Source organism: Setaria italica, chromosome VII (genome assembly GCF_000263155.2).
Source record: "Setaria italica strain Yugu1 chromosome VII, Setaria_italica_v2.0, whole genome shotgun sequence".
In the NCBI taxonomy this organism is placed as follows: domain Eukaryota; kingdom Viridiplantae; phylum Streptophyta; class Magnoliopsida; order Poales; family Poaceae; genus Setaria; species Setaria italica.
Window position 1 is genome coordinate 28,502,838 of NC_028456.1, and position 21,961 is coordinate 28,524,798.

At 45.7% G+C, this 21,961-nt stretch overlaps 4 protein-coding genes across 5 annotated transcripts in view; 2 read left to right on the top strand and 2 right to left on the bottom strand.

Annotated features, from left to right (window-relative positions):
• LOC101778608 overlaps positions 1-489 on the bottom strand; it is a 1,101-nt gene extending 612 nt beyond the window's left edge. The window contains exon 1 of the mRNA XM_004978136.2: positions 433-489. Within this exon, the coding sequence (XP_004978193.1) occupies positions 433-489 (57 nt within the window). The remainder of the gene's footprint in view (positions 1-432) is intronic.
• A 1,293-nt stretch (positions 490-1,782) lies between these two features.
• On the top strand, positions 1,783-12,199 carry LOC101781823 (DNA replication ATP-dependent helicase/nuclease DNA2). Of its 2 annotated transcripts, none has more exons than XM_022828105.1 (34): positions 1,783-2,197; positions 2,304-2,438; positions 2,616-2,795; positions 2,889-2,954; positions 3,314-3,514; positions 3,605-3,658; positions 3,733-3,794; positions 3,917-4,049; positions 4,231-4,341; positions 4,437-4,533; positions 4,660-4,736; positions 5,163-5,228; positions 5,528-5,683; positions 6,417-6,472; positions 6,566-6,626; positions 6,703-6,813; positions 6,886-6,942; positions 7,062-7,196; positions 7,269-7,499; positions 7,849-7,923; positions 8,013-8,134; positions 8,233-8,305; positions 8,391-8,495; positions 8,583-8,750; positions 8,970-9,039; positions 9,117-9,265; positions 9,494-9,571; positions 9,661-9,753; positions 9,860-9,997; positions 10,117-10,156; positions 10,231-10,304; positions 10,824-10,958; positions 11,371-11,490; positions 11,783-12,199. In XM_022828105.1, exons 1-34 carry the CDS (start codon positions 1,931-1,933, stop codon positions 11,942-11,944), a joined length of 3,858 nt encoding a protein of 1,285 aa, XP_022683840.1. In that variant the 5' UTR covers positions 1,783-1,930; the 3' UTR covers positions 11,945-12,199. The 2 variants fall into 2 exon arrangements, with proteins under 2 accessions (XP_022683840.1, XP_022683841.1); XM_022828106.1 differs by having other exon boundaries at positions 2,892-2,954.
• Positions 12,088-14,155, top strand: LOC101779428 (nuclear poly(A) polymerase 4). Its single transcript, XM_012847486.2, has 3 exons — positions 12,088-12,129; positions 12,219-12,281; positions 12,416-14,155. The coding sequence occupies exons 1-3, from the start codon at positions 12,088-12,090 to the stop codon at positions 14,153-14,155; spliced, it is 1,845 nt and encodes a 614-aa protein (XP_012702940.2).
• Positions 14,156-18,836: 4,681 nt separating this feature from the next.
• On the bottom strand, positions 18,837-20,659 carry LOC106804428. Its single transcript, XM_014805498.1, has 2 exons — positions 20,149-20,659; positions 18,837-19,213 (listed from the first exon to the last, which is right to left on the bottom strand). The coding sequence occupies exons 1-2, from the start codon at positions 20,657-20,659 to the stop codon at positions 18,837-18,839; spliced, it is 888 nt and encodes a 295-aa protein (XP_014660984.1).
• Between the last annotated feature and the right edge of the window lie 1,302 nt (positions 20,660-21,961).

Here is a 21,961-nt window from a genome sequence, read left to right on the forward strand (position 1 = left end):
AGCGAGCGAGCTCTCCGTTATCTTGGCAGGTTCTCTGTGGTTTTATGGCGAGGCTGTCAGCGTGGTCACTCACTGGTCAGCTCCTGATGGTATGGTAGTATCGCCGCTCGCCGGCTCTCTGTTCTGCGACGCGATTGGAAAATTCGATTCCCCGAGAGCTCGGGGGTTGTGTTAAATACGGGCTGGATCGTATGAAAAGATGTGTGCGAGGAAGAAAGAGATGTTTGCAGTAAACGAGCTGGGTTTTTCAGTAACCCGCGCTCAGGCGGTCAGGCCCGCATGATGTTCCAGTACGGGCACCGCTAGGTTTCGTGTCCCGATGGCGGCAGCGCGTGCACGCGTGCGCGCGAAACGCCACTCGTGTGGGTTGGAACTTGGGAGCGTGACGCTTGCCCAAGCCTCGCTAATTTTGTCCGGACAGTACGGTGGTACTGTAGAAGCATAATAGGCGCGGTACGCGTAGATCGTAGTAGCTGGCCGTGTACGCATCGTATAAGCCCATGTACTGTCCACGGCGCCGTATCATGTACGGGTGACAGGGTCACGGCTTATCACGGACGCCGTGTCGCCCGTGATGCTCGAAGGGACAGCCCGGCGACCGTCTCCAACGTTCTGCATCAGCTCGCCGGCGACAAGTCGATAAGCCGGAGAACTCGTTGCGAGCTGGTGACGAAGACGCATCCGCGAAGCAGCAGGGCACGGGCGCGAGCTCGGAGCCGAGCCGAACCTTCGTGCACCCGCAATTAACCCGGGCGAAAACGAGGCGTGACCAAATCCCAGCCAAGCGTCCGCCGGCGTTCACGTGCCGTGCCATGGGTTCCGGAGGCGGCCTGCCTGGCTCGATCTCGCCGGCGTGTGCACGGTCTCGCTCGGTCACTGACTCACAGGCACTCGCAGCCGAAAGTTCTCAAGCGATCCGTCTCTCTCAGGAAACCAGAAGAAAAAGGGCGCGTGATAGGATTAGCGTGAGTTGGGGAGGGTTCGAGCTCCCAACCACCGATAGAGAACCCTGAAGGACCACTGCCGAATCTTCTGCAAGAACGGTGCTGTCCGTGGCAACAGGCTAACGACGCGGTCTTGATTTGGTCGGCAAGCGACATGGACGTACGGACGCGGCAGGTCTTCGGGGAAGGTGGCGAGGGACGAAACAGCTCGGCCTTCTAGACCCTAGAGCACAGCACCCGGTTGCGTTTGATCGAGAGTGAATTGATTTGACTCGCCCGTCGATGCTTAGCGTCGCAAGGCAAGACAAAAAAGTGTTTAGATAGCCCTTCACTTTCTTCAACTCGCCTGTCGGGTTGGTAATCTCGACTGCTCGGTGATCTCGAAAATACGGGATGGCATTGCGCTGCGTACACGTGCAATTTGCCATCTCATCATAAACTGTACCCGTGGATCTTTCAGTTCTTCAACCAGGATCAAGAAACCAGCGCCTGTCAACTGCAAACCAGGATCTTTCAGTTCTTCAACTTTGATACTTTTTTAGAGGTACAACTATGGTGGGCTTTGCCAATGGCTAAACCTGGAGCAAAGATGCCCCGTGGGCCTTCAAAACTGATTTTGAGCCACGAAGTGTGAAATGGGCCCAGTTTTTAGTTCTTTTGAGGAAGGGCCCAATGTTCAGCAGGCTTCGTTCGATGGTCGGACCAATTTGTTTGATGGGCCGAAACTAGCTCTTGCGCCCATCCGGAGCAAATAGACAGGCCCATTCCGCACCGCCAAAATTGCTCCGCGCGGGAATTCCAATTTCCTCCCCACCTCCACCCGCTTCCCACTTCCCAGCGCCCCGCCGATTCCTCCCCATTCCCCTCTCCCTCTCTTCTCCTTCCCTCCCCAATCCGATCCCCTCCATTTCCGCCGCCGCCGGAGCCCCGCCCGCCAAGAAACCACCCAAAATCCCTAGAACGCATCCCGAGTCCATTAATCGCCAATGCCTCCGAAGAAGCGCGCCGCCTCGGCCGCCGCCTCCAAGAAGCCGCCGTCGTCGCAGCCGTCGCAACCCGCCAAGTTCGGCATCCTCCACTTCTTCGAGCGCCAGACCCAGGCCTCCCAGAACGCCAAGCGCCAGAAGCCCGACCCCCCTCCGCCTCCGCCTCCTCCTCCTCCTCCGCCGCCGCCCGAGGAGGAGCCGACGGAGGTCTCGCCGGAGGTCACCAAGGCGCTGGCGCCGAAGCGGGTCAGGTTTTCTCCCGGAATGGTGAGTACCAGTCGTCTCCCTGTCACAGCTCAGATTTTTTTCTTTAGCGGCGGTTCGGGTGGACTCCTTATATGCTTTGGTCTGACGAGTTCGTTGCGCGTTTCAGTTGATTAAGCAGAGCCAGGACGATGGGGCCGCGGAGGTGGTGACTTGGAAGATCTCGCCGGTGAATCATCGCCTGGGTACAGCGAAATCGAGGCAATTTCTGGGGATGGCGCTTCATCCGTGCTCAAACAACGAGGTACCGTAATTTCTGCAGTTCTTTTGCCTAGGTATGGGTCAATGCTGGCGCAGCTCACCTATGAGGGTGAGCTTGTATTTGTCTTGGCGTGTACTTGGCCTGTACAACCAGTGGGTGTGGCAGATGAAACTCTTCATTTTTGTCTGATTTCCACTTCGTCTGTAATTGATATGGTAGAAAAATTCCTCACTCGAGGCTATGAAGAAGTGGCATTCATCTCCATTGGGCTTGTCGAGGTGCACTGCTTCAGGGCGTAATTCAGGCATTATTGGATCTGCTCTAGCTGGCTGTGATGGTGTCGATGACTCTCAGAGCCCATTTCGGACTCCGCCATCGCTCTCCTATGGTTGCAGTGAGGTATATTCGTCTTGTGCTTTGGTATTCTGCATGTTGTCAGCTGAATGTGGTTGCTAGTCATTTCCTGGGGTAATCTTTTTGTTCCATGAGCAGCAGTTGAACGGTGGTGGCACTTCAGAGGGAGGACTTGAACCGCTGGGAGCAGGGCAGCACAAAAAGGTGAACTAGACAGGTTCCTCAAGATACTACTAGACTAATACACTAGTACTACTCCCTCCGGTCCAAAATGTAGACGTTCTAGTTGTCCGAAGTCAAAATTTTCTAACTTTGAGATTTATAGAAAAATATATTAATATCCACAATATCAAATAAATGCATTATCAGGACATATTTTATGATGGTTTTAACTAAATTAATTTGGTGTTGTAGATGTTGATGTGATTTTCAATAAACTTGGTCAAAGTTAGAGAAGTTTGACTTAGCACAAAACTAAAATGTCTTACATTTTGGAATGAAAGGAGTAGTTATTTCAGACGAAGTCATAATTTAATCAAATTGTGAAATTGTTCTCTTTCCAGGCATTACTTGATCTTCTAGATCAAGTTGAGGATGCAATTATGGAAGAAGAATTGCCAGTTGATACTGAAAGTAAAGTAGGGCAAGCCACAAACGAGGATAATACCAACAAAAATTGTTCTTCTGTTTCTAATGGTGATTTAATTGTCCCATCCAAGAAAACCATTGATGCCCCACCCTTGGATAGTTTCCTTGTATTGGAGGTTTACCTTTTAACTTACTCCTGTTGGTTTTGAGTTAATGTCAAAGAACTCTCCTAGTGAAGAAATAAGAGCTTTTGTGTTACCTCTCAGGTGTCAGAAAAACATAAAGCTGATGATTCATCAAGTGATCGTTATCCTGTTAAGGTGCATGCTGCTCTGCCTTCCTTGTCTCTGTGATAGCCTTTCTTATTCTGCGAAGTAACTGATTGTTTTGTCAGATCCTGCGCCTGCTGAATGAACACTCCGGGAAAGAATGTGCCTTGCATTTGTGTGATGAGTGGTCAGTACAAAATAATACTGCCTAGCTAGCTGCATCACACCCTCTCCTAGTTTGATTCTTTTTTTAAACACCATGCATCACCAACATCAGTTCTTTTGAACCTTCTACTCAAACTGTTGCAGGTTCCATAGTCTTGTTGGGCCTGGTGATACTGTGAATGTCATTGGAGAATTTGGTGACCAAGGAAAGTGCATTGTTGATCATGACAACAATCTTGTTATTGTCCATCCAGAGTTACTCATTTCTGGGACACGGGTTGGTACTATCCCCTGTTCTTATATTTTGTTCAATGCTCAAACAGCTACAGTAACCTGGATGACAAGACACTTCGTTATGACCTTGTCATAAATTGCACATTATCAAAGTTTTCTATAAGAAAAGGCATTTGTTCACCATCTTTTCGTACTGCATGTTTTTGATAATTAGTATATTTTAGGTTGCTTCCAGCTTCCATTGTCCAAGAAGATCTGTACTGGATGACAGACTAAAAAGCAATGAATATTCAACCAGTGCCTTGATTGGTACTCTTCTTCATCAAGTCTTTCAGGTTCTCTACACTCGACATGCTGACTTTTACCACGTTTTGGTCAATTGATACAGTAATTGTGGAGATAATCGACATTCCTTTTGCTTGTGTCTCAGGCTGGGCTACTTGAGGATGCTCCTTCATGGCAATTCTTGGAACAACAAGCAAAAGAAGTTCTTGTAAAAAACATTGAGAGTTTATATGCATGTGAAGGTAAGATCCTGGACAAAATAGTCTACTATGGATTGTTTGTGAGCATGTTTGATCTGAGTACTGTAATGGTTTCGGTGTTACCTTTTTGTACACCAACTTGCTAACTTTTATTGTCCTCTTATGCAGCCAATGAAAGCAACATGTACTCCACGCTTATTGAAGCAATCCCTAAGATATTAAACTGGTTCAAATGCTTTTTAAAGGTAGAGAACCTGGCTTTCAGATTTGAAATCAATAAGTTCATGTGCTTTTATCCTTCATTAACTCCAATGATTCTGGTTGTACCAAGGATTTCTAGTTTTACCATGTTTCCAATTATTTCCTCTGGTTTTTTATTAAAAGAAACCTTCCATTATAGACTACTAGTTTCTTTTAAAAATTATTGGTGAGAAATAGTGAAACAATTCTTTACTCACTTATGCCACATTGCCACTGTTATTATAGTTTTGAAGAGGAGGTTTTGGATTTAGGCATTTTCTATACATAATCCTTGCAGTTTATTCATAAAGTTAATTGGCGAAACATCTGCATCGAAGCCGTTGAAGTTTATCTCTTGCTGCTTCTGTACTTTTCTATAGAATATATGACCATACACTTGGTTATTTTCTAATGATACACCGCACTTTCAGGGTTCAAAATGCTCCAATGTTGATTTTGGACATACTGAAGGAAGAAAGACTGTTGGGGTGACTGAGGTAGGGATAATATTGAGCTCACAATAGGTTGGAATAGGCCCTTATTATCTTAGGTGGACTGTGTATGATTTTTTTTTGGACGGATTATTAGCACTCTAGCAGTCTATTTTGTGGTTCCTTCCACCAAAAGAAAGCAGCCCATGTTATTGCGATATATCCTGTTTTCTTATGCCTCTCATTCACCGAATTTGCACTGTCCCCACGTTTAAATTTCTGGCTAGATATTGTGCCGTATGAAAGATGTCTCCATGCATCGTAGTTTCTCCCTTTTATTAATATGAAATCCAAATATGCCTTAGGTGATGGATATTGAGGAAATGGCATGGGCCCCAAGATACGGTTTGAAAGGGATGATTGATGCTTCTGTAATATCAAGGGTCGACTCATGCAATGGTGGCTCATATGATAAAATAATGCCACTAGAGTTCAAAACTGGTAAAGGAACTAGTGGCCAGGTAAAGCAAATTCCTGGATACTAATAAAGATGCACTTTTTACATCTACTTTTAGCATGCTTCATTTATTTATTTTTCACTAACATGCTGGAACTATTTACCTACTGCAACATAAGCCATACTTGTGGCGGGGCTGGTAACCTTTTATAGTTGCTGGGATTGAGATTTATTATTTACCGTATAGTATCAACTGAGTTTTCACCTTGGGAAATGGGCCTGACACTTAGTTTCATATGATTGATAACAAAAAACATGGTTTTCAAATATTGTAAGTAATGAGTTTAGTGTGTTTCGTATGAAGCAATCCTGAACTAGTTTTTTTTTACTGTCTTCCTGTCTTTTCGGAAGCTCGTTGCTGATTGCATACTTGTATAGCTTTTCTGCAGTAGTGCACGGGTGCACCCAATGCCACTTGCTGTTAACAATTGTATGGGAATTACTGTCAACTACCTAGTGCTGTCCAGTCCTTTCACATGGTCATTCTTTAGATTGCATAATCACTGCATGCCAGATCTTTTGAGATTGGGATCCTTCTTTATTACATGCTTCATATGTGGGACGTCTTGTCCTTACCTTTAGCTTTACTATTCATTTAAGGAAAGAAGACTTTGTTGTATTTCTTTCCTTTCCTGTATTGCCATCTACCTAACCAATTCTCGAGAAATAAACATCTATTCGTTTCATGAATTCAGTTACTTTTGTATTGCCATTTACAAATGTTTGTCTATACGCAGACAGCTATGGAACACTCTGCTCAAGTGATATTGTACACACTATTGATGACAGAGAGGTACAATACACTTATTTCTTTCAACACTTTTCCTTTGATCCGTGGTTGTTCTGCAGTCTTTGTATTAATCCCTTGGTAACCTTGTCCTTTCAGATACTTGAATAAGGATATTGACTCGGGTCTTCTGTATTATCTTCACACAGACCAGACATTGGTAATCTCGTAAGATGATACTCAAGATGCATGCTTGCGTACCCCATTCTTATCCATCTTTTCCTTACTTTCTTTAGGGAATTAAAGTAAAGAGGTCTGATTTAATTGGGATAATAATGCGCCGCAATGAGCTTGCCGCAGAGATCCTAAAGGCATCAATTTCACAGAGTTTTCCTCCAATGTTACAGGTGGAACTAGAAACTTATGCATAACTGATTCATTTGTGGAATTCAATTTAAATCCTGTTCCTTTTCTTACAGAGCCCATCAACATGTAATAGGTGTCGACACCTGAACTCTTGCACCATATACCACAAGGTTTGAATATTCTTATTTTTTTTCGTGATGAAGCCTTTCTTTAGTGGTACTATTGTTGAAAGTTTTTGTTGGTAAAAAAAATATTTATCTATCTACATTAAATTTACATTTTGCAACAGGCACATGGAGGAAATGCTGCAACTAGCGGGCTTGGTGATCTATTTGACAACCTTGTAAATCACTTGACAGTCTCACATCATAACTTTCTTAAACATTGGGATAGATTGATTGATCTCGAAGCTAGAGCTTCTCAGGTATATTAGTTTGTTGAATGTGCTTTGGAACTTGAAGTTTACCTGCTTAACCTCAGTTTATGCTAAATATAGGTAAAAAAGAAGAATATTTTCCAGCCCTATCATTCAAATTCTGGGAGTGGGAATTGTGCACCATCTTATTTTGCCCTTGACATAAAAAATGGGCATTTGATAGATTCTTCAGGGAAAAGCAAAAGATACATATACAACTTTGTTTACCATAAGATGCAGCCTGAAACAGTTGACCAGGCAGGTGCTCAATTTGACAGCCTAGATTTCAGCCTCAAATGTGGTGATCCTGTGGTAAGTCCTATTCACTTTATGAGATGAATAATTGTTATGGGTATTTCAAGCTTCTTAAAATACTCATGGTTAGACATACTGTCCTATCAATTATTTCTAAATGTAGGGCATGCCACTTTTATTGTTTGCACCATTATCCAACTAAATTCAATAGTAACTAAATAGAGGTGCAAGTTCTCAGTGACATGGTCATCCAGTGTAAGATAATCAAGTTAATACCAGTTTGAATTTTTTTTGCTGTTGTAGATTAACTAATCATCCATATAATGATGGTGCATGAACATTGTTGCTCAGTTATTTTTATGCGTGTCCATAATAAATTCTATCATATCTTCTAATGTCTTGCTAGGTGCTTAGCACTCAATCTGGGAGAATAGCAGTTGCAAATGGATCTATAAGAGACATCAGTCGCTCCCACATAACGGTATTACTTGGCAATAAAAAACCTACAGCTCTTTTGTCCATTTAATTTTGTTAGGCTGAATATAAGCATTTCTAATTGAATGCTTCTAGGTCTCTTTACCACGCCGTCTGAGAATTCCAGATAGTAATTCCTTGTCTGAGCCAGATGACCTCACACGTGAAATTTGGCGTATAGATAAAGATGAGTTTAGTTCTTCGTTTGCCATAATGAGGTTAGTTCTTGTTTTTATTTGTTTTCTTCCATCCTTTTGGTGGGTGATTCACACAAGTTCAATCTTTCTAACTTGAATCCACATTGGCCTATTGCTAGACTCAACCTTGTTCAACTATTTGCTCAGAATCCACAAAATTCTCACCTACGGAAGTTGATTGTTGATCTTGAGGTCAGTTCACATAAGAGTACATTCATGCTACAGGATATCTCCCGCACCTTTTTTCTCTGGATTTTCCTAATTTGGATGTTTATAGGCTCCCAGATTTGATAGTGGAGGGCTGTTTAGCCAAGATCCCGCACTATCATACATACGCTCACTGCCAAATTTGAACAATGACCAACAAAGATCATTGCATAAAGTAAATATTTTCTCTTTCACTTCTTGATCTCTTTCTGTAATCTGAATAATCATGTCCACCCTGTACTAATGCATATGTTTCTTTCAGATTCTAGGAGCAAAGGATTATTCTTTAATTTTAGGAATGCCTGGAACAGGCAAAACATATACAATGGTTCATGCTGTGAAGTCACTATTGATAAGAGGAGAATCTATTTTGCTAACTTCATATACTAACTCAGCTATTGATACTCTGCTCATGAAGTTAAAGACTGAGGTTTGTGTTCTTCCCTAAATGTGGTAGTTTGCACTGCAACTTCCTCATTTGTTCTAAACTTTTCTTGGGTTTGGAGAATCTTCAATTTAGTCCTTCAACTTTTGTAATTTTACTTTCATTTCAATCCAGTTGACTACTCCAATGAGCAGCTCTCTCTCTCTTCGCTGAAGGAATACAACATGAACGCCCTTTGTTCTGATTGATATCTCATTCTTGTAGGGTGTAGATTTTATTCGGATTGGAAGGCATGAAGCTGTACATCCTGATGTCAGGGATCACTGCTTGTCAAGTCAGAACTTATACTTTATCATTCTACTTACAGTTTTGGAAAGAAAGTATGTTTTGATTATTTGTTGCGGACAACAGCTGAGGTCCAATCGGTAGATGCCATTAAAGCAAGGATGGAGCAAGTGCAGGTTGTTGGAGTTACTTGTTTGGGAATATATCATCCCTTGTTAGCACACAAGAAGTTTGACACATGTATCATGGATGAAGCTGGGCAAATAACATTACCGGTAAGAAGAAACAAGGAACACTTGGTATCTTTTTGGCCAGCGAAAAAAGGAGTGCGTGATTTGGTGCTAAAAGATATAATAGAGAACAAAAAATGATGCTTATTAACTGGAGAACATATTTCACACTTTTTGGTGGTAGGACAAACTAGTTCTGTCAAAATGGTTTCCATAGAAGTTTAGATCCCTCTCCATTTACATTCTCTCACATATTTTTTTGGCACTTGCCAGGTATCACTGGGACCATTGATGCTTGCAACTAAGTTTGTTCTAGTAGGAGACCATTACCAACTTCCTCCACTTGTCCAGGTATCTACTAATTTGCGTATGTACCCCATTTTCTTATTTCCACCCTTACTTTGTGGTTTTAAGAGTTTTCTTTTGTAAAACAATTGTAGAGCTCTGAAGCTCGAGAAAATGGGATGGGCATTAGCTTATTTTGGAGGTTATCAGAAGCACATCCTCAGGCAATCTCAGCACTACGCTGCCAGGTATTCGTTAGTACTTATCTTTGTCACGATCTTGACCAATTATACACATTTACTACTGAGTTAAGGCCCCTTGTGCCATTTGAATTCACTGTCTGCCTTGCTTCAGTACCGCATGTCATCTGGCATCATGGAGCTGTCAAATGCATTGATTTACGGCAATAGGTTGTGCTGTGGTTCATTGGAAATTGCAAATGCCAAACTCAAGTTTTCTGGTCGAGAATCAGTGCAATTGAAGTTGAGAGAGGTAATACTCCGTTTCCCTTAAGTTTTCCATTTCGTCTCAACTTAAAAGAACTTCATCGCTCATCAAGGTCATGATTAAGCAGTGTTCTTTTAATAGTCGTGTCCAACTTTCAATTGCAGATCTTGAACGCTGATAGGGCTGTCATCTTTGCCAACACAGGTCTTTGCTTCATAAACTTAGTTGTTATTCTGATAATTTTTGTTTCAAGGCTAAATATGTGAACAATTTCGCAGATCAAATACCAGCACTTGAGACAAAGGATCACAGAACTGTGAACAATCCCACAGAAGCACACATAATTTCTTGGGTATGTACATATGTGTGCTAGTATGGGCCGTATTCCATACCTCTGTTTATATCTCTGCTTACATGCTGCTTGCTGTTTGGCTTAGTGCTCCTGTGCCTACACACATACTCCAAGTAAAAACCACTTTGTGTGCTTGTACTTCTGAGTTAACAAGCAGGTTGTTCCCAGGTTCTTTGTGGTGCAATGCTAACCACATGCGAGTGCAGGGTGGTGTGAGTGTGCTGGGTGGGGGTTCGTCGCTGGTCCTCCTGCGTGTTTGAGATGAACTAAGAGAGGAAAATATGCCAAAATATAAAATGATCTGGTCCTATAAACTTGGGCTGTATGCTTAGCGTTGCAAACGTCTAAATGTGGGCCAAAAGACCAACTTCAACTTTTGATGATTTCCAATGCATTGGGTGATATCGAGCTGTTTTCATGCAACTGAGATGGATATGTAATATGCTTTGAGTTTTTTTTGTATATATAACTTTTTAAACATACCAGCCTGATGTAGACACTTCACCCCCCCTTTTGCAGATCACCAAAGAATTGCTAAGGAGAGGTGTACCTCAAGATGATATTGGTATCATAACCCCATACAACGCCCAAGTGAATCTTATTCAGCAATGCACTGATGGTTTGGTTGAGGTTCACACAATCGATAAATACCAGGTTGACAATTTTCTGATTCCTTAATGCATGACAAACTTTTATAGCCGATTCTGCAACATTCTGTGTTAGCAATTAATGGGAATAGTTTCATTCTCGTTCCAATTAGTTATGTCTTGTGTTTTGGTAATATTGTAAAAGGCAGTTAAGCTTACCATGCTTACTCTCTAGTCAAGATTTGGTAATCATTCTCAGTTTCTCACTGGGAAAGAGGAACCCCCTTCTTTTGGTGCTAGAAAATGGTCATTTCGTCAGTTTATCGCTGTAGATGTTTTATCCTTTAACGGATGAAAGCTGTTGAGATTTGAAAGCCACCATACTTTGCTTCTTGTTTTGTTAGCCACGTTTGTAACAAGGTGTTCCAATAGAGGCCTCTGCATGGTCTTCTAACGCTGAAGAGTTCAACTTGTTTCAGGGTAGGGATAAGGAATGCATAATAGTATCTTTTGTGCGCTCCACTTCAAATTCCAGGGCTAGTGGTTCTTCTTTGCTTGGTGACTGGCACAGGATCAATGTTCTGTTGACACGTGCAAAGGTAACTTGCTATGAGTGTGATTTCATGTATCACATATTCCCCGAAGCTATCTTCTTTATGAACTATCAGAGACCTTCAGCACTGTCAACATTGTTGTTTTGGTAATGAAGTGTTAGATAGTACATACGTACAGTGAAAATGTAAGCATATCACTTGTATTGTACTAACATACAGTCACTGAGAAGCCAAAATATGTCAGTACCTTGGTTAAGCCAGACATCATGCAGTCATGCTTATAGGTTCCCATTCCTATTTCTGTATTTTTTACCTTGTTTTGGTGATTATGTTGCAGAAAAAGCTCATCATGGTTGGATCACGTGGAACCCTTTCGACAATACCTTTGCTAAGGCTCCTTGTTGACAAGGTAGCTGAGATTGGTGGCCTGTTGGACCTGACAAATAATGATGTGCGTTCTCTTCGAGAACTTAGAGGTTCTTGTTTGAACGCACAATAGATTGTATGATAGACGAATTTTGTATGTTTTGAGGCTAACCTGTAAATATGTTGTAAATTTTGCTTTTGGAAATGTATAGTAAGTGTAGCCAAGAACCACACTGCTAGAGCTTGGGTGGTCCTTGAGTTTTGTATGCATAGTAAATGTATCAGGATAGCAGTGTAATATTTTTGGAGGGGTCCCAGGTAACTACTGTATTGAGTGTTGACTGTAGCTGGGTCCGGCATGTAAATTTTGTAATCAAGCAGTTCATTACACGCTGTGAATCCGACAGACCATTGAAATCCGCAAGTCCGACTCCGACTGGGAATCAGGCTACGTCGTCTCACAGTCACATGTGACATTCGAGTATCCGACTCCAGACTGGCGACTCCGACTCACCGACTTCGACCAGGGATCGATTTCGATCAGCGCTCGGAAGTCGGATCCGCGCTCAGGCGAAATAAAAGGGAGCGCTGCCCTTCGTAGCAGCTCATTCTTTCTCGGTTTCTCCCACGGCCACGATCGCTCGCTCGCACGCACGCCGCCATGTCCATGGCGTCCTCCCAGCCGAAGCAGATGTTCGGTGAGCCCATCTCTCTGGTTGGCCCGACGGCGGCCGACCTCGAGAGCACGGCGGAGCTCGAGAAGCTCCTGCACGAGGCCGGGCTGTACGAGAGCCCCGAGGAGTCGGCGCTCCGCGAGGAGGTGCTGCGCGACCTCCAGGCCATCGTCGACCGCTGGGTGAAGCAGCTCGCCTTCCAGCACGGGTACCCCGACGCCATGGTCGAGGAGGCCAACGCCCTGCTGGTCCCCTTCGGCTCCTACCGCCTCGGCGTCCACGGCCGCGGCTCCGACATCGACGCCCTCGTCGTCGGGCCTTCCTACGCTGACCGCGACTACGATTTCTTCGTCGTGCTCGCCGGCGCCCTGGCGGAGACGGAGGCGGTGACGCAGCTGCAGCCCGTGCCCGGCGCGCACGTCCCCGTCATGAAGCTCCGGTTCCGCGGCGTGCAGGTGGACCTCGTCTACGCCAACGTCGACCTCGCCGTGGTGCCCCGGGACCTGGACCTCGGCGACCGGTCTCTGCTCCGCGGCGTCGACGGCGTCACCGCCCGCAGCCTCAACGGCGTGCGCGTGGCCGCGGAGATCCTGCGGCTGGTCCCCGACGCCGCCGCGTTCCGCACGACGCTCCGGTGCGTGAAGCACTGGGCCAAGGCGCGAGGGGTCTACTCCAACGTCTCCGGCTTCCTGGGCGGTGTCGCCTGGGCCGTCCTGGTGGCGCGCGTCTGCCAGCTCTACCCGAACGCCGCGCCCAGCATGCTGGTGCCGCGCTTCTTCAAGGTGCTCGCGCAGTGGAGGTGGCCGGCGCCGGTGATGCTCCGGGACATCGAGCACGACGCCGAGCTCGGGCTCCCCGTCTGGGACGCCCGCCGGAACCCGCGCGATCGGGCCCACCTCATGCCCGTCATCACGCCGGCGTACCCCTGCATGAACTGCACCTACAACGTATCGCCGGCCACCCAGCGCGTCATCTGGGAGCAGATCCAGGCCGGCGACGCCGCGTGCCGGGAGATCGCCGCCACCGCCGGCCGCGGCTGGGAGGCGCTGTTCCGGCCGTTCCAGTTCTTCGGGGCGCACAAGAGCTACCTGCAGGTGGACGCCACGGTGGCCGGCGGCGAGGACGAGCTCCGGGAGTGGAAAGGGTGGGTGGAGTCGCGGCTGCGGCAGCTGGTGGCCAAGGTCGAGAGGGACACGTACGGCGAGCTGCTCTGCCACCAGAACCCGCACGCCTATGACGCGGAGCCTCACGGCCTGCACTGCACGTCCTCTTTCTTCGTCGGCTTGTCGAAGCCACAGCAGCAGCAGCAGCCGCCGCCAGGGCAGCAGCCACAGTTTGATCTCCGGGCGACGACGGAGGAGTTCTTGCAGGACGTGTACACGTACGGCTTCTGGAGGCCCGGCCTGGAGGTGGCCGTCAAGCACGTCCGGCGGAAGGACCTGCCGCCGTACGTGATGCAGAAGATCCGTAGTCCGAATAATAGCCATGAGCTCAAGAGGAAGCGCGGCGGCGATGACGGATCTTCCTCGTCGTCGCCATCGTTGTCTTCGTCCTCCCCATCCTCTGGTGAGGACGACTCCGGCCGAAGACCGATCAGACGGGCGAAGCTCGGAAGCTGCATCCAACAGAGTAATTCTCTCCCCGGCATTAGATTTAGTTCTACAGCATAGGGCATCGCCTGATACAAAGATAACTAATCTGAGGATCCAAGCTCCAGCAGGCAGCAGTCAAGCATCTTCAATCGGCAGTCGATATGCGGCTGACTGACAGTCTTCGGGATAGCATTCAAGCAGAGACAATGGTCCAAACAGAGTACATGCGACATGAAAAGTTGAAACCCCCATGTACGATCACAGCATGGATGTACAATGCCCAATGCATATAGTAGCAGGAATCTATTTGTCACAATTACTCCTGTATATGGATCGCTGGTGTAAAATCTTGTATGATAAGCCCTCCAAGAATTGTGTTGTTATCATTCACCTTGTAAAGAGAATTATACCAAAACTTGATTACTTGAGTTTGTATATCCGTCAAGTAATAAACGATTTACTACATGAGATGCAGGAAACCAACAGCCACGGCCCACTCAATCCGCCGCCGCCGGTGCTCCCGTAGACCCCGCCGAATCGCTCGATTCCACGCCGCCGCGGCGACGCTGCTCAGCCCTCGTCCACGGCCGCGGTGACAGCCCGCCTCAACTCGCCGCGTCTCCTGTCCAAACATCGAAACTAACAGGAGGAGTGGAGGGCGAAAGGGCGGTGGCGGCCGCCGCCGGTGAACGGCGGCGGAGGACGGGCGAGAGCGGGAGGAGCCGAGCCAGTCCAATACAGGGTTCATTCTGCAAATGATAGGAGGCATTTTGCAAATATTTGGATCGCGACTATTGATCGCGATCCAAACCAGGGGTCTTTTTGTAAATAAAAGGGGGTAATTTGCAAATATTCGGGTCGTGATTATTGATCGCGATCCAAATCAGGGGGCACTTTGTAAATATTAGGGGGGGGGCATGTGCGAATACGCCGGAACGGCCACACGGCGGCCGGCGAGGCTGCTCTGCCACCAGAACCCGCACGCCTACGGCTGGCAGTGTACGTCGTCCTTCTTCATAGGCTTGTCGAAGCCGCCGGCGACGGCTCCGGGGTAGCAGCCGCGGTTCGACCTCCGTGCGGCGACGGAGGAGTTCTTGCAGGACGTGTACAGGTACGGCTTCTGGAGACCCGGCTTGGAGGTGGCCACGAAGCACGTCCGGCGGAGGACCTGCCGCCGTACGTGATGCAGAAGATTCGTAGTCCGAATAGCCATGAGCTCAAGATGAAGCGCGGCGACGACGGATCTTCCTCGTCGTCGCCATCATCGTCTTCGTCCTCCCCCTCCTCCAGTGCGGACGACTCCAAGATCACTACCAATCTGAGGCATTAGCTTTAGTTCTCCAGCAGAGGGCATCGCCTGATACAAAGATCATTACCAATCTAAGGGGGTGTTTGGGAGGAGGGGGCTAAATTTTAGCCCCCGTCACATCGAATGTTTGGACACTAATTATGAATATTAAACCTAGACTAATTACAAAACTAATTACACAACCCCTAGGCTAAATCGCGAGACGAATCTATTAAGCTAATTTAGTCCATAATTTGACAATGTGGTGCTACAGTAACCATTCGCTAATGAGGGATTAATTAGGCTCAATAAATTCGTCTCGTGATTTAGCCTAGGGGTTCTGCTATTAGTTTTGTAATTAGCTCATATTTAGTCCTCCTAATTAGCATCCGAACATCCGATGTGATAGGACTAAAGTTTAGCCCCTGTCTCCCAAACACCCCCTAAGGCTCCAGGCTCAAGCACACAAGAACCATCGATCGGCAGTCGATGTGCGGCTGACAGTCTTCAGGATAGCTATATTCAAGCAGAGACTATGGTCCAAAAAGAGAACAGAGGACAGGAAGATAACATGTATGATCGCGGCTGAGGATTAATGGATGTACAATGCATAGGTGTAGGAATCACTATTTGTCGCAAGTACTTCTGTATATGGGTCGCAGTGTAAAATCTTTGTATCGTCAGTGATGAGCCCTCTCATAATATTGTTGTCTTACTAGTACCAATTAGATAGTCATTTTTGGAACTTCCGCGATAATCCTCACTGGATGCACTAAAGAAAAAAAAGATAAATTCTAAAATTCTCCAGCCATCAATTTGGTAGACTTGCTTTCTAGAAAAATACGTTTTGGAGTTCAAGGTGCAGATTGAGGCTCAACAACAGGCAAGGCGTTGATGTTCATGTACCGAGTACGACTGAAGCGACAGAATTCACCTACGAGGCAGTCACTCAAACCAGTGGTTTATAACGTGAATTGATGCCATGGAGTCCTTTTGAGTTTGCTGCAGCCTCAACCGGTTCAGGTCAAACAGAAACAGAACCGGATAGTCATTTTTCAGGAGCTCCCCAATATGTTCCCTGAAACTGAACTGAACTATAGCACCCCCATGCTTGTTTACTGCATTTTCCAGGAAGGAAATGCACGCAAGTTCAGCTCAGAGTAAAAAAAAAACTTCGTGGCCCTGCTAATCAGACACAGAGCAATGTCGAATTATGGTTCAACAAGTCAAAAATGTTAATAATTCTGAACATTGTTTATGCTCCGTCACCGCATTCGATAAGCACAAGAACCATGACTGCTTCATCAGCACTGGCTGCAACCTTGTTCCATTCAGGCAGGTGATCAAGTGCAAAACACTGATGACTGATGAATCGTTCAGGAAAGCCCAAAAAAAGAGAGGAATAGATTGATATTCGGTTTCGCCAACGAGTACACTGATATCAGGTAGGTGATCAAGTGTAAAACACTGATGTTCCATTCAGGTAAGAATAGCTTCGCCAACGAGTACAACATGCCAAGTTCCAGATGGACAAAGCTATACTCGATGGCATAGCTTTGATTCCTCGTTGCCTGGTATACGCCAAGCAGAGCAAATTATGCTACTCTAGCAGTAATCGAGAATAAATTTTATGTGCATTGGATGACGCCAGTTATTTCTTTTCCAGTGAGGTTTATCCGTGCACCAGCTGAGTGGTGCCAATAGTCTTGTCCCCGTTGTCTTGTGGTCTCAAGATTCATACATACATAAGGCGTTTGATGTTTACCAGGTTGGCTACAAATTACAAAAGCTGTCATAACAACAATGAATTAACAAGCTTCTTGTACTCCAACTAGTTAGGAGCCACGAGAGGTTAGTCACACACTATTGTGTACAAATAACATGTACATATGAAATTGCAGTGTTTAAATTTCATAATGCTCATTTTCTTGAGGCTGATACTTTCATAAGGAACGAATGGCACACAAGTTTCAGGTTTGCTTGGAACGCAGAAATACTGGAGCACATTGTTACAGATCAAGTAGGACAATGAAAGGGTTAACAACTTATACCTGATAGAACTTGAAACAGAAGATCAAGCTGAAAAGTTCTTGAGAAACTACAGCTTAAAAAACATAGACACCCTGAAGGCCAGCACCAATCTCACTGATGCTAAAAGTGCCATCCCACCATAGATACCCTAGATACATGAGCAAAGTTTTTTATGCACCTGAGGCACACACATTTGACCCTTCATCGGTACAAGCTGCTTCCAGTGCTGCACAAATTCACAGAATTTGAAAATAAAATCAACTAACTTACTAAGGGATCAAATTTGCTGTTGATGAATGCTTGTTTCTCACCAACCAAAACATCAGTAACTTATTATTCACAGCAACATTTGCATGGACTCATTAAGATAATATGCTTCATGGTATACAGAATTCATCAATTTATGAGACCTGCTTCAGGGTATTACTCTCACAGATAGCTCTGATGAGATTGTTTGGAGATGGACAAGGGATGGGGTATACACTGCTAAATCAGCCTATATGATCCAGTTTCAGGGTTCTTACTGTGAATTTCAAGCCAAAACAATATGGAAAGCCCAAGCTGAAGGAAAACACCGATTCTTTGCCTGGCTGTTTCTACAAAGTAAAATTTTGACTGCAGACAAGCTACAGGATAGGAATTGGCCTTGCAACCCGGTTTGCACTCTTTGCCAGGGGGCAGCTGAAACTGCTGAACATTTGTGTCTCCGTTGCCCTTATGCCATGCAGGTTTGGCAACTCATGCACTCGTGGGTGCCAAGCCGGATTCCACTACCACTAACAAAAGGGAACATCCAAGAATGGTGGCGAGTTTCTTTGTATTCAGTGCCGAAGGACAATAGGAGATCGACATCAGCCCTCTTGATATATACATGCTGGAACATATGGAACGAGCGAAATCGCAGAATCTTCCAAGGTAAACAAGCTTCCCCGCAAGCGGTTTTCAGCTTTATCAAGGAGGAAATTAGCTGGAGACAGAGAGCATGTGGCGCGCCTTTGATCAATTAGAACTATGTTAAGTTTTCGGTGTAATCTGAGAAGTGAGACTGATCATTCCTATGTAATAACCCACATGTAAAACTGGACCTCTTCTTCTTTCTTATATGATATGGCAGAGCTCCTGCCTTTTTACATTTAAAAAAAATTAAGATAATATGCCCTTGAGTTAAGCACAGGTGTTGCCATCCATTTGGATGTTTTTAAGTAACATTGACATAAGAGATACAATGAATGAACATAATTAAAAATAGGGTCAGCACATGAGGAGTGTAGCAGCTCATCAAAGTTATTGTGTTTTTGTTATCTCTCTTACTGCATTCCTTCATGGGCTAGGCTAAGTTGTCATAACTCAAAACCCTACCATCTAAGATCATTTAGATAATCAACTCGGTTTGATATCAGATTGCAACATTCCACTTTCACAAATTCGTTATTGTTGAGCCTATTGCCCAAATTCCAATCCAGCACCTAAATTATTACTCATTGTGAATACTGTAAAACTAGAACCAAGTAAAGCTGTACCTGGAGTGTAGAAGTTTATGTACACAATGGCGACGTATATGCTTTTGCCCTTGAAAACCTTCTTCGCTTTATAGGTATTTAGATCAATTGTGAAGAGCGCACAGCATGCACTTAAGAAAATTACACCAATACCATCTGCGAAGCCAACCACATTAGGTGAGGCCAAGATGGCATCCCTAGGGAGCAGCGACTCAAGCTCAATGACCATATTTTGTGTCCACCCCGCATCATCTTCACGACCAGCCTTCCTCCAAATGCAGAGCTTGTATTCATGTACGGTGGCTAATGCTAGTCCACCTTCCAACACAACATGCCGCCAATTGTACAGTGTGTGGCACTCCAATTAAAGACATCTCGTGCGATCCAATATTATACTTGGTCCTGTTTGGATATTAGGGGCTAAACAGTTTAGTCTCTGTCACATCGGATGTTTGATACTAATTAAGAATATTAAATATAAGCTAATTACAAAATTAATTGCACAGATGGAGGCTAATTCGCGAGACGAATTTATTAAGTCTAATTAGTCCATGATTCGACAATATGGTGCTACGGTAACCATTTGCTAATGATTGATTAATTAAGCTTAATAGATTCGTCTAGCGAATTAGCCCAGTGCTTCTGCAATTAGTTTTATAATTAGCTCATGTTTAGTCCTCCTAATTAACATCCGAACATTCGATGTGACAGTACTAAATTTTAATCCGAGGATCCATACACGCTGAAATCCAAAATTGAGTGAGGCCCTGTTTGGAGAGGGGTGCTAAAGTTTAGCACCCCACTTTTTAGCACCTTTTAGCACTTGGGCTTTCAAACAGGGGTGCTAAAAGGGGTGTGCTAAAGTTTAGCACCCCCATTTTCTTTAGCACACCCAAGGGGTGCTAAAAGATGCTAATGGGTGCTAAAAGTGGTCCCAAGCCTATTTTTTCCCCTGCTGCCCCCTCTCTCTCCTCTCCACCTTTCCCCAAGCCAATCATAAATGAGGGCAATGTAGTCATTTCTCACCTAATGTGCTAAACTTTAGCACTGTATCCAAACAACCCCAAGTGCTAAACTTTAGCACTCCATTTGAGTGTGCTAAAGTTTAGCACTGTGCTAAAGTTTAGCACTGTGCTAAAGTTTAGCATTGTGTATCCAAATGGGGCCTGAATTCCCCGCAAGCACACCGGGCATCAATGTGACAAGGTCCGAAGGCAGCTGCAGCTCTGTGGTGATTGGCTCGCTCCACGTACCGGCATCGGATGAATAGGTGCAGATGAACGCCTCCCTAGAACCACCACAGGCTACATAAACCACGAGGAAGGGTCCATGGTGACAATCGAGGTGGTTGCAGGTGCCGCAGGCGGCGCAGAGAATCGCCGCAGTCCAGTTGTACGCGTACCGCCCCAAGACGGCAATGGACAGCTCCAGCTTCTCGTCGGTGCTGGGGTCCCAGACCACGAGGGCGCCCTCTGAACTCCCGGGGCACTTGAGAAGGACACGGCCGTGGCGGGCGTCGAGCGCGCGGCACTGGCAAAGGTCGGCGCCCGGCGCGCGGAAGGCGCCCGCTGTGGGCACGAAGCAGTAACTGCCGGCGTCCTCGACGATGTTGCAGAGGAACCCCAGCATGGGCGGCGTGCGGTGGAGCTCGCGAAACCTGCGGCGGAACGCGGGGCCGGAGACGAGGCGGCGCCAGCGCTTGCAGACGAGCGCGGGCTCGTGCGGCGGGAAGCGGATGAGGATCTCCTCCTCGAGCTCCTCCATCAGCGGCGGCGCGAGGTTTTTGGTTGGTGGTCGGAGAGGACTGAAGCGAAGGGAAGAGTGGACCGGGGGAATCATTTCGGCCTTTCCTCGTGGGCTCAGTGGATCCTCTGTCGTCGTCCGTCCCCGCGACGGTTTTTTGGATGGTTGGGCTTCCCTCGTCGGTGGCCCGTTCGATTGTTGGGCCCATACGGCTGTTAAAATCCCTCTTGTTCGTATTTAAAGCCCAGGAGCACGTAGATTTCTTTCAAGTTTGAAATCGACATTTCTCTCGCTTGACCTACTGACAAAGATTGCACACCGCACAGGTCCTATCCAGCTAAGCACAATGGTGCCGACGAAAGAGACAACGAGCAAGAACATCGCATTGACTGACTGTACGCTGTAGGAACCTTTGTTCATCTTCTTCTTGAAAAAAAAGAACCTTTGTTCATTGTGTAACAGCGTATACATACGTCGGATCGCACCAAAACCACTAACGTCGATGACGTTGCATGACACCTCACAATCGACGGAAAACGACGAGACGTTTGGCCAACAAAAACACCGGTTGTTTAGGAGACTCGGATTGACTAATCGATCAGTCCGTATAAAGAAACGGATGCTCTCGAGACTACTTGCGCGGCACGGAAAGAAGTTGATGACAGATTTGCATTGTCTCTGCTCGTTCCATATATTAACTTGGTTGTAACCACAATTGCGTGACTGCCAAGGCGAGCACACGTACATGTCACGCTCGTGTTCATGGGTCATATAGTCGTACGAACCCATTCTACTTCTATGTAAATCTACTACCATACGCTGCTACGAAAGCGTCTTTAGTACCGGTTCTTTAGTACTGGTTGTGCAACCGGTATTACTACTTTGGTACTAAAGGGAGCTGTTGATCTCGATAAATTTTTATGGATGGGTCAGCTGATCCCGATAAAATTTTATGGATCATATTGAAATATTTTTTGAGCAATCTTTTTTTTTTGAGCGATCATCGTCATCCTATTGAAATATACCAGCATGCAAAAAGGGCAATGACTCCAATCAATTGTCTTCGTGTCTGGCTCTGCCCATTCTGACGTATGTGTCTGTCTATGTAACTGATGCCGGAGGACAAATTAAATATCACAAAAGGACCGGCAGAACTTAAGATGATGAGGACATGATTGACTCGTAGCATTATGCAAGCTATCGTAGCATGTTCTCCTTACCACACAAAAGTTAGCAATGGTCACCCTGTTATATTTTTCTCTTACAATACTACTCCCTTCATTCCAAATTATAATTTATTTTAATTTTTTTAGATTCATAGAT